Here is an 11,461-nt window from a genome sequence, read left to right on the forward strand (position 1 = left end):
TCATGCTCACAGAAACGCGAGTAGGGCTCGAATCCCTTGCGTCTTTTAACTAAAGGTAATTAAATCCCTTCTATTCAATTGAATATAAATAGATTTAATTACCTTTAATATTTCTCAATTCACTTCTAACCAAACAATCCTTCTTAATTCAGTTCTAACCAAATAAATCCTAAGTGTTTATTCAGTTAAAAAAATTAGAGAGGGTTAAATCTCTTCCTTTGCTATTTTGAATAGAAAGGATTCAACCTTCTAAATCTACTCCAATCTTATGTAACCGACAAGACTTAAAATAAGAGAATGATAAAAGTGAATATCAATGTATAATGCGTTAGGGAAGAATCTATCCGCTTTCCCCTCAAAATCGTATAGAGAAACTGAGAAAAATGGGGAAAAACTACAACTTCCCTAAACCATTTCCCAAAATCACAAATGCAAACAAGTCTTTCATAGTGTGGTGTGCAGAAACGGCAAAAGGGTGGCAGAAAACTGCACTATAGTAGTCAATGGGAAATATGCCCAAAAAAAACTGAAAATTACACCCATCCACCGGTCGAGCGCAAAGACCTCCGGAACAGATAAGACGGCTAAAGCCTTAAACGGCTAAAGCCTTGCTGTTTTTTTTCCTTCCGGTCTTAACTTTCATGTTTTTCCTTTTCTGCTTCTTGTACTCCTTGTACATGTTTATGGATGACAGTGTGTGGTTCAGCTCTGCCCTCAACCTCTCATTCTCAGAGATGCCTCTTAGCACGGAGAAATGGCTCTGCAGCTTCTCTTCGAGCTCGTCTTTGTCCACCGAGCAATCTGCCTTCTGAAGCACATCTGGGCTTAGCGCAACAAACTCCTTGGCACGCCGCTTCCTTTTGAGGTTCAGTGGCAATGCTTTGCTAGCCGGTTTTGATAGTTCCCTTTCCAATGACAGGTCTCTGTACGCTTCAAGAGGGTTCACGTTCAAGATAGGAACTGGGTTCTGGGTGGGATTCAGGTTTGCCATACTCAAGATATTCGAAGCCATCGAGGAAACTGAGATGTCATAATGCTTCTCTAGGAGGCTGAGCTCCCAGAGGACTGAAGCGAGTGCACCACTCAGATATGGATCCGTAGCTTCGGGGTTGTATTTCTGGATAAAAGACGAGGGGTAACATGATCAAAGGAACACAAAGTCGATATAGAGTTATGGAGAAAAGAACATGGGAACACATATACCGCAACTAAGCAAGACAGAGAACCGCCACCAGAATCATTTTCCAACATATTGCGGCACTTGCTGTTTTTTTGGAGGAGATGCTTCAGTGTGACCAATGCTGAAATAATCATCAAACATGTAAACAATTATGACATTAAACAGAAGAGGAAAGATTATGCTTGATAACTAATCCCATAACACTAGTCAGTAATGAAATGTATTCAAGCATGTTTGATACAATACTATACTTATTGTACCAACGCTCAAACTAAATAGAGACAAGTACTCCTGAGTCCTGACGAGTGTCCCGTGCAACCCACCCTTATTAATATCAATCATCTTGAATGTTATAGAAGCTTCGCAGGCATCAGCTAAATAAGGATGGGGCAAACAAAAACCAGACCTCCAGAACAAACCTGCTATTGCTTCTGCAGAGCCAAATGAGAGAGCAAATGTGGCTAATCGTTTGATGAAAGCAGCGGCTCTTAGCATATCATGCTGTCTGCCTTCCCAAAGAAGTGTCTTCAGCGCATCAGCCAATACCTCGCCATGATCCCTGAATGTAACAGAAAAAGTATTTTCACGGTACAGGACAACTTAATAACTACATAAGCTAATTCAAGGAAAATGATCCCTACAATTATCCAAAATATATTGAAAAATGGCACAAATACCAAGACACGGATGAAAAAATAAAGAGGATAACTATCACCATGGAAATATTTAGTGTATACCATTGTCTCTACATTATTGAAAATTCAAAAATAGGCATGGACATAATACTATCATTCGTCGAGATTGTACAATGTTTTTTTTGGGTTGGGGGGGGGGGGGGGGGGGGGCAAGATAAAAATGTATGGAGCGCATGATAGGCATTTTCAGCATGCGATGGTTAGTGATAACACTTTGCTATCTGCCAATAGTACCTTTGTTTGAAAAGAATAATACATTAACAGGTTATCTTGGATTGTTCAACAAATGATAACTATAGGTAGTTCTTCCTTATAACTATCATCAAGAGTAAGGAAACAAAACCTGTCAGGCCGATACTCCAGTATGAGGTTATAGAGCTGCACAAAGAAATCCTGCAGATCCACATTCAGTGCCTCAAGGTTGCTCCTCCAGACTTTAAACACAACTATGCAGCACTGCAGACGTTCTGAGACAGACAGTGCATTATCATTGGGAATTTCGTCTTGTCGGTCACTATACCCAGAAAGCTTCTTGAGGCAAGATATAAGTTCACCCATGAAATCCAAATCAATTAAATGTGAAAATTTCCCTAAACCCTCCAGGCATGGAGTGAGAAGTGGGTGTGAGCCACCAGGGGAAACATTATTCACCTTAGTCCTGAAATTTTTAACGATAGAATGACTGTCAGACAGTAACTTCATTCCAAAATGAAGTGAAATTTCATGCCATTAAATCAGCATATGTCAAATCCAAAACAAAAGGCAGACCACATAATTCCACAAAGGAATCATTAGTTATGACACAACTAAAGAAACCAAAGACAGACCTTGAATTTGAAGCGGCCATACTATGCTTCAGAATGCGGAAGTAAGTCTCAAACAGAGCAGAAAGTGTTTCTTTTTGTATCCCTTTTCTCTCCTTCGGGTCAAGAGTGAAGGAAACTGCTCTAAGGTCTGCATCAACCTGGAAAAATACAATGGAAATGATTATACGAACTCATACAGCCTTCCAGTAAATGATGTCTTATCTGATATTACCTCCTTTCTAGCTTTTGAGATCAGTTCCTGTCTGGTTTTCTTCTTATCATTAACTGGCAATTGCTTCGGAACCTCCTGATTTTTTTGCCAACGTTTATTCCTCTTTGGTTTCACCTTTTCCTCCTGAATCTCATCTTTTCCAATATCTTCATCAAATCTCAAAGACAGGAAGACCTAAGATAAACATCCCAGTACATAGTCAGCAATGATAGGATATTGAACCATGTGCGGTTTCTTTTAGAAATAAGCTGCATGAAAAAGGTACAAAATGAACATTATTAAATATATACGATAAATAAGACAGGCGATAATCACCATACCTCAATGCTATCAGGATGAAGTTGGCAATCATTGAGCTTCACATGATCTGCAATCAACCTAACTGCTTCTATTGTTGCCTCACCACGATGTTTTCCTTCATTTATAAATAATGATCTTATTGCTTCACAACACATTTTCCTACAAGGAGAATTAGGTATATGTGGAGTACTTCAATGAACCAATGGACTACTAAACTGTGCCGGAGTAAAAATTGTGTACATTACTATCACATGAAATACTCCTTGGTTTACTAATTACTAAGAGAATGCTGTCAAGGAATAACATCAAACAACACAATTAGTGCTATTGGATATGGTATATTTGCTCAAATAAATTATTTGTACCCCCTATCCTTTTCAGTTAAGGAAAGAAGGAAACTCGCATACAACTTAGGGCATGTTTGTTTGAGCTGCAGCTTTTTCTGAAAAGTTGTTGTTGGTCTTTTGATGCAAAGAAGACCATGATAGCTTTTTGATGATGTTATTAGCTTTATAAACTCAGGAAGCTACAAAAAGTCCACAAAACCAGGCTTTTCAGCTTCCCATATAAACTCAACTTTTCTGAGCTGAAGCTAATCCAAAAAGTTAGATGTTTATTTCAACTTCTGGCTTTTCATGCTAAGAAGCTGCCCAGAAGCTCAAACATTGTAAGATGAACCAATAAAGTCATTCTGCTACCTATAGGGGTGGTAATGGATCATGATCCAAATGTTTCTTCACAATTCGTTAGGGCTCTAAATTAAAAATGAATAGAAATAGAGCCCGATCCTAATCGGATCCTATCCTTAAATTTTATAGTGTGAAATTTAGAGCCCAATGTCACCCCTAGCTACCTAGCACCATGGTGTATCTAATCATCAACATCAACATAGCCTTTTAGTCCCAAGCAAGTTGGGGTAGGCTAGAGTTGAAACTTGAAACCCAACAAGATGTCACCAAAAATAGAGAGAAAGGAGAGGGGAAAAGCTTTTGAGAGCACTGAAAGGAAAAAGGTCTAATCACGGTTCGGGCACGTAGATAGCTTTTTTCCAAGCACTTCTATCCAAACACAGCTCCATTGGGATATTCTATTTCTTCAAGTCCCTTTTGATTGCCTCCTCCCATGTCAAGTTTGGTCGACCTCTACCTCTCTTCACATTATTGTCCCGTCTTATGATGCCTCTATGCACCGGTGCCTCTGACGGTCTCCAGTGGACATGCCCAAACCATCTCAACCGGTGTTGAATAAGCTTTTCTTCAATTGGCGCTACTCCTAGTCGGTCACGTATGTCATCGTTTCTCACTCGGTCCAATCTTGTGTGCCGACATATCCAGCACAACATACGCATCTCTGTGACACTTAGTTATTGGATATGTCGTTCCTTAGTCGGCCAACACTCAACCCCATATAACATAGCAGACCTAATCGCTATCCTGTAGAACTTGTCTTCCAACATCTGTGGCACTCTCTTGTCACATAGGACTCCCAATGCTTGACGCCATTTCATCCATCTCGCTTTGATTCTATGGCTAACATCTTCATCAATATCATCATCTCTTTGTAGCATCGATCCCAAATAATGGAAGGTGTCCTTTGGTACTACCTGGCCTCCCAAGCTTACATCTCCATCCTCACTAATTGTAGTACCAAAGTCACATCTCATATACTCGATTTTGGTCCTGCTAATTCTAAATCCTTTTGACTCTAGGGTCTGACGTCATAACTCTAGTTTCATGTTTACTCCTTCCCGGCTTTCATCTACTAGAACTACATCGTCAGCAAAAAGCATACACCAAGGGATATCTCCTTGAGTCCGTGTATATCTCTCGTGACCTCATCTATCACTAAGGCAAATAGATAAGGGCTCAAAGCTGAAACTTGATGTAGTCCTATGTTAATCGAGAAAACATTTGTATCTAATCAATAAAAAACAGATCAGGCAAAGACTTGACACTGACACGCAAAATGAGTATTTACCTTACTACATCATCTGAGGAGCTTAAATTTTTTACCACACTAGCCAATAGGCTTTCACGGAAGTTAAAATGTGGGGCAGTGTCTAATAAAGCACACATGCAACGAACAGCCACAGTATAAAAGTAGGGCTGCTTCTCCAACGATATCAATTTCTGCAGGTAGGCCTGAAAATTCACAAAAGAAAACCAACTTCGGCCATCAGAATTTTGGAAGATATCCAGAACACCAAAATCGAAGGTGAAGAACAGTTCAAATCAGTATGTAAATAATACTCCCTCCGTCCCAAAATATTAGTCGTTTTAGCCCTTGAATTTTGTCTATTCAAATGGATGACAATGAATCTAGACATATTATATTATATATATATATATATATAACACATACATTGAGTATTATATGGATCTATTAAAATGCTAAAATGACTAATATTTTGGGATGGATGGAGTATCTACTTTTAGCATAGTTCATGGGCTCATGGACAGAAAAAAAATCACTGTGCATGAAGGACACCCAAAGCATGACCTTGTAGCAGCGAATAAGTGTGTACTCATAATATCTTGTCTTCTTCACTTCTTTCGAAACTTCTACTGCTAGCTCCTTTTCTGTCAGCTGCCTAATCCGATAACTGAAGTGTGCATAAAAAACATGCATAAGTGACTTGGGAAGAAACAAATCCAGCCAAGGTATATAACAAAAATTAACTGCAACATACCTTGGAATAACGTCCTTAAACACAGCAAGCAAAGACATCACACCAAGTTTAACAACCTTTTGGTCTCTGTCATTGCTTATACTTAGCATATCATTCAGAGATCTAATGTTCGACTCAGGATCTTCAAGCATAGACATCCCCAGTTCAGCAAGTTGAGCCTTCTTTTTTTCGAATAATTCCTCAGCTGAAAGTTCCTCCTTCACTTCCTCCTGCCATGTGTCATGCATAGTAAAAAGGTATGTGAGGGAATTAATTTTGATTAGAAAATGTAGAGATTATGGTAAATCAGTAGAACATTCCCAGACTAAAACTTCTGCAGTTTGTTAGATTGACCCAACCTTTGATAAAAATGGGCGAAATAGTTAATTTGGCTCAAAATCTTCTGTTTTATTCAGCCTATAGTATTTTATGTTTTTTTGTGAATGATTCTTATGTCAACATCGAGTTGTCGAGCCTTCAGTTTGGGGTACATACAAACCACTTTCTATATCTTACTTGAGGTTGAATATGCCTAATATACTTACATATTTACTACCAAACATAGAAAATCCATTACAATCATGCTTCATGACAATAGTATGATCAGATATATACATCCTTACTCTAAAGAAAGGAACCAAGAAACTGGTATACTTATTCTACCAACACACCCTGAGCCCTAAAATGAACTAGAGTAAGTGAGCAACTAGAAAAGAGATTTCAAAAATGAATTTTGACTGATGCATATTTATAAAAAGGAACAGAAGTAATACCAGCACATTTGAGTGTAGTTGTCCCTTTGGAACTTCAGTTTGGGATTGAATATTTTTCACTTTATTATCATCTCCCTTTTTGTTTTTAGATTTTCCCTTTGATTCATCTTTTTTAGTATTTGTCTTGGCATTTGCACCATTCTCTTGAGCTTTAGTCTTAACACTGCCGGAATTGTCTTCAGACCTTGCTTTCTTAGCTGCATGTCATGACATACATGTTACAAAATTATGTGACTATTACACCATAAACAGAACAAAATTGAAAAAACACACCGTCATTATTCTTCAATAATCGGACGCCAATGTGTAAAAATGTCATTTGCAAGTGATAACATGTTTTATTAACTGCAAGTGCATTACAATTTACAGGACATTCCAGTTTTGCACAGGTTAAAAAGTCGTTACAATAATCACGTTACTAGAAACTCGGACTTGATAGTTATGATTAGCCACTGGCATTGTGTATCTACTGGAACCACGAACGGTTTACCTCTATTGTAGACGAGCTCCCCTTGCAGCGTCTTGGTGGGGAGTGCGTCGACGGGGTCGACCTCCAAATAATCATCATCCTCGCGGGGTCTCCCCGACGATTCTGTGGCCTTCCGCTTCTGGCGCTCTTCGTAGAGGCGCTCGACCTCGCCCTCGTCGCGCCCGGCAACCCTCCCGACATACCTTCACGAACCAAATGGAAATTCTACGCTCAATCAACAGCAATGCAACAACAAGGGAGGGAAGTGAGGAATTGGGAGGCGCAGCGTCCCGGAGCCCAGCGACACCAACCTGTCGATGGACTTCTTGTCGAAGTGGCGGAAGGGTGTAACGTTACTGCTGTCGGTGGCATAGAACTCGATGTCTTCCTCGCTGACATCCACCTCATCGTCGTGTATTTCCGGCGGCAGCTCCGGTGGGAGAATGACCTTGTTCTTGTCCTTCCTACTGCTGCCGCTCCTCTTCCCCATCGAGACTGGCGGCGGCTAGTCCCGAATTGCAGTACGAGAAAGGAGGAGGCGCGGCGGGTTTGGGGTTCAGGTCAGGGTAGGGTTTTGCCGTTTTGGCGCAGCGTTGAGACTTGAGACGCGGCGGCGCGAGTAGAGGAAGAAGAAAGCGTGCTTGGTCTGGTGGGCCGCTGGTTTGGTCCTGAACCGGGCCTGCTGAATACTATAACCGGGCCGGAAAGGCCTTATTTTTTTCTTCTTCTTTGGATTCGATTGGATTATAATCACAGCATTCGATTCTTCTCTACTTGCCCTTGGGAATTTTGAAACGGCGGTTGAAAGAATCAGAAATAATGGTTCTTTTTTTCTTTTCTGAATAGGCGGTTATATAAAAAACGAAAATATATAGGGCTAAAATTGATCATGTGCCAACAAATATCAAAACCAAAGTTTGACATATCATATTTGGTTGTAGGCCAAGATTTGGAGTAAAAAAATGACCTGATTTGAGAATGGCCAAATTCTGGCATGACCAACTAGGGCATGCATCCAATTCATAAAATGTATCCCCTCCCTACATCATCATCAACATCAACATAGCCTTTTAGTCTCAAGCAAGTTGGGGTAGGCTACTGTCGGCGTTTCAAGACCGGGGGGTCCCTGGACCGACGAGTAAACTGTCGCCGCGTGCCCCAGCCCAGATGGGTCGGCGCGAGACGGAGCGCGAAGGGGGGAAAGGCAGCCGGAGGGAGACGGGCGTAAGAGGTGGAAATCTCGCGGCCTTCGTGTTTATCCCGCGCCCAGGTCGGGTGCACTTGCAGTAGGGGGTTACAAGCGTCCACGCGGGAGGGAGCGAGCGGCCTCACGTGAGCGTCTGTCCCGTCCTTTCCCCCACGCGGCCAACCCTCTGTAAGAGGGCCCTGGTCCTTCCTCTTATAAGTGCAAAGAGAGGATCCAGGTGTACAATGGGGGTGTAGCAGTGTGCTAACGTGTCTAGCGGAGGAGAGCTAGCGCCCTAAGTACATGCCATTGTGGCAGCCGGAGAGGTCTTGGCACCCGGTTCGTGTGGTGTCGTGGCCGTCGGAGGAGCGCTGGAGCCTGGCGGAAGGACAGCTGTCGGGGTTGTCGAGTCCTTGCTGACGTCCTCTTGCTTCCGTAAGGGGGCTGAGAGCCGCCGTCGTCATAGAGCGTGTGGGGCACCATCATTACTTGTCTGGTGGAGCGAGCCAGATGGGACGTCGGTCTTGTTCCCCGTAGCCTGAGTCAGCTTGGGGTAGGATAATGATGGCGCCTCCTGTTGACGTGGTCGGTCCGTGCCCTGGGTTGGGCGATGTGGAGGCTCCTCCGAGGTCGAGGTCGAGTCTGTCTTCTGAGGCTGAGGTCGAGTTCGAGCCCCTGGGTCGGGCGAGGCGGAGACCGTCGGCTGAGGCTAGGGCTGAGTCCGAGCCCTGGGGTCAGGCGAAGCGGAGTTCGTCGTCTTCCGGGGCTGAGCCCGAGTCCGAGCCCTGGGGTCGGGCGAAGCGGAGTTCGTCGTCTTCCGGGGCTGAGCCCGAGTCCGAGCCCTGGGGTCAGGCGAAGCGGAGTTCGTCGTCTTCCGGGGCTGAGCCCGAGTCCGAGCCCTGGGGTCGGGCGAAGCGGAGTTCGTCGTCTTCCGGGGCTGAGCCCGAGTCCGAGCCCTGGGGTCGGGCGAAGCGGAGTTCGTCGTCTTCCGGGGCTGAGCCCGAGTCCGAGCCCTGGGGTCGGGCGAAGCGGAGTTTCCCATGGCGCCTAGGGCTGGACTTGGCTGCTGTCAGCCTCACTTTGTCGAGTGGCACAGTAGTCGGGGCAGCGCAGGCGGCGCTGTCCTCTTGTCAGACCGGTCAGTGGAGCGGCGAAGTGACTGCGGTCACTTCGGCTCTGTCGACTGGAGGGCGTGCGTCAGGATAAAGGTGTCAGGCCACCTTTGCATTATATGCCCCTGCGATTTGGTCGGTTGGCGTGGCGATTTGGCCAAGGTTGCTTCTTGGCGAAGACTGGGCCTCGGGCGAGCCGAAAGTATGTCCGTTGCTGGAGGGGGGCCTCGGGCGAGACGTAGATCCTCCGGGGTCGGCTGCCCTTGTCCAAGGCTGGGCTCGGGCGAGGCGTGATCGAGTCCCTCGAATGGACCGATCCTTGACTTAGTCGCACCCATCAGGCCTTTGCAGCTTTGTGCTGATGGGGGTTACCAGCTGAGAATTAGGAGTCTTGAGGGTACCCCTAATTATGGTCCCCGACAGTAGCCCTCGAGCCTCGAAGGGAGTGTTAATACTCGCTTGGAGGCTTTTGTCGCACTTTTTTGCAAGGGGACCAGCCTTTCTCGGTTGCATTTTGTTCCGGCGGGTGCGCACGAGCGCACCCGCCGGGTGTAGCCCCCGAGGCCTCGGAGGAGTGGTTTGACTCCTCCGAGGTCTTAATGCCTCGCGCAATGCTTCGGCTGGTCTAGTCGTTCCCTCATGCGAGCTGGTCGTAGCCCGGGTGCACGGTCGGGTCCCAAGTTCTCGGGCTGGTATGTTGACGCTGTCAACGGTTTGGCCGGAGCCGGGTTTGCGAGAGCAGCCCCCGAGCCTCTGCACAGGGCGAGAGGACGGTCAGGGATAGACTCGACTTTTTTACATACGCCCCTGCGTCGCCTTTCCGCAAGGAGGAGGGGGGAAAGCGCCATGTTGCCCTCGGAGGGCGCCGAACATGGTGTCTCCGGTGAGCTGCTGGCGGGTAATCCGAGTGGACGCCCATGCCCCATTTGTTAGGGGTCGGCTAGAGGCCCGGAGGCGCGCTCAAAAGTACCTGCGGGTGATCTGTCGGACCCGGTCCCCTGTCGACGGGATCCGAGGGCTCGATGCCTCCCTCTGATGGGATTCCGTTACAAGATCGTTCCCGCTGGTCTCGGAAATATCCTAGGGTACCTCGGGAGCGTAGCCCGAGCCTTGGTTATGTATCGAACGTACCCAGGGTCATCCCTCGCTCTATGTCTGAGGCGGCTGTGAACCCTTCGAGGGCCAGCCTACGAACCCCTGATCAGTAATGGGCGCGGAGCCCGAGTGCCTGAAGCGGCCGTTGAACCCTTCCGAGGGGCCGGCCTTCGAACCTCTAACCAGTAGTGGGTGTGGAGCTCACGCGCTCTGAGGCGGCTGTTAAACCCCTCCGAGGGGCCAGCCTTCGAACCTCTGATCAGTAGTGAGGCTCGGGGCCTGTTTCCTTCACGGAGAAGGATCCTTTTCGGGGTATCCCCCTTTCCCGGTCCATATTGTAAGAGAGAGAAAGAGGAAAAGGAAAAGGATACGAAATCGAATGACGTGGTGTACCTTTTTTGACGCGGTCATTATGGCGAAGGCGAAGCATCGCTCGCTTCCCCTGCCAGAGGCGCCGCCTGTCCTGCCGCGGAGTTAATGCGACGGGGCGAGTGGTTCGCGAGGCGGCCGTTGCGCGTGCGTGAGCCGTTCGAGGAACGGAACACGGGCGCGCCTTCTTCACACCGTGAGAGAGGTTTCTCTCGCTGTCCCTGGATGGGACGTGAGCATGGCTGACGACGTGACCGCTGCTCCTGCCCGCCTGCCACCGCCATTACTGTCGGCCCATTTTTGGCCATATTGACCGTCGCGCCTGGCTGGCACTGCTGGGTCGTACGCAAGGTTGCCTTGAGTCGCGGTACTGGTTCCGCAGTCGAGGAGGCGTGGTAGTGGTGCGAGTGGCGGTGCAGTTGCTTGCACGTAGCAACCGGCGCGCCGGTTGCATGATGCGTGGGCCTGGGCCCCCATGCTGGGTGCGCTGGAAGTCGGAGGGGTGCACCCACTTGGCGCGGTTGCATGCCGCCTGCATGGCTACCCGCCCTTCAGAGTGGAGATCCTCCGACCGCG

At 46.6% G+C, this 11,461-nt stretch overlaps 1 protein-coding gene across 1 annotated transcript; it reads right to left on the reverse strand.

The window, feature by feature from the left end:
• Window positions 1–428: 428 nt before the first annotated feature.
• LOC100501347 (binding) lies at window positions 429–7,761 on the reverse strand. The gene is made up of 13 exons (NM_001196096.1): window positions 7,435–7,761; window positions 7,145–7,326; window positions 6,655–6,851; window positions 5,903–6,111; window positions 5,713–5,815; window positions 5,191–5,354; window positions 3,234–3,372; window positions 2,914–3,087; window positions 2,703–2,839; window positions 2,219–2,533; window positions 1,600–1,739; window positions 1,204–1,301; window positions 429–1,117 (listed from the first exon to the last, which is right to left on the reverse strand). The coding sequence occupies exons 1-13, from the start codon at window positions 7,611–7,613 to the stop codon at window positions 593–595; spliced, it is 2,562 nt and encodes an 853-aa protein (NP_001183025.1). The 5' UTR covers window positions 7,614–7,761; the 3' UTR covers window positions 429–592.
• Between the last annotated feature and the right edge of the window lie 3,700 nt (window positions 7,762–11,461).

Source organism: Zea mays, chromosome 1, assembly GCF_902167145.1.
Source record: "Zea mays cultivar B73 chromosome 1, Zm-B73-REFERENCE-NAM-5.0, whole genome shotgun sequence".
Taxonomy (NCBI): Eukaryota; Viridiplantae; Streptophyta; class Magnoliopsida; order Poales; family Poaceae; genus Zea; species Zea mays.

Excerpts from the sequence above, each read along its gene's own strand:
- LOC100501347 (NM_001196096.1), bottom strand. The coding sequence starts at position 7,613 with ATGGGGAAGAGGAGCGGCAGCAGTAGGAAGGACAAGAACAAGGTCATT. Across the intron at positions 3,088-3,233 it reads TTCATCCTGATAGCATTGAG|GTCTTCCTGTCTTTGAGATT; the intron begins GTATGGTGATTA and ends TGTTTATCTTAG. Across the intron at positions 1,118-1,203 it reads CTCTGTCTTGCTTAGTTGCG|AAATACAACCCCGAAGCTAC; the intron begins GTATATGTGTTC and ends TCTTTTATCCAG.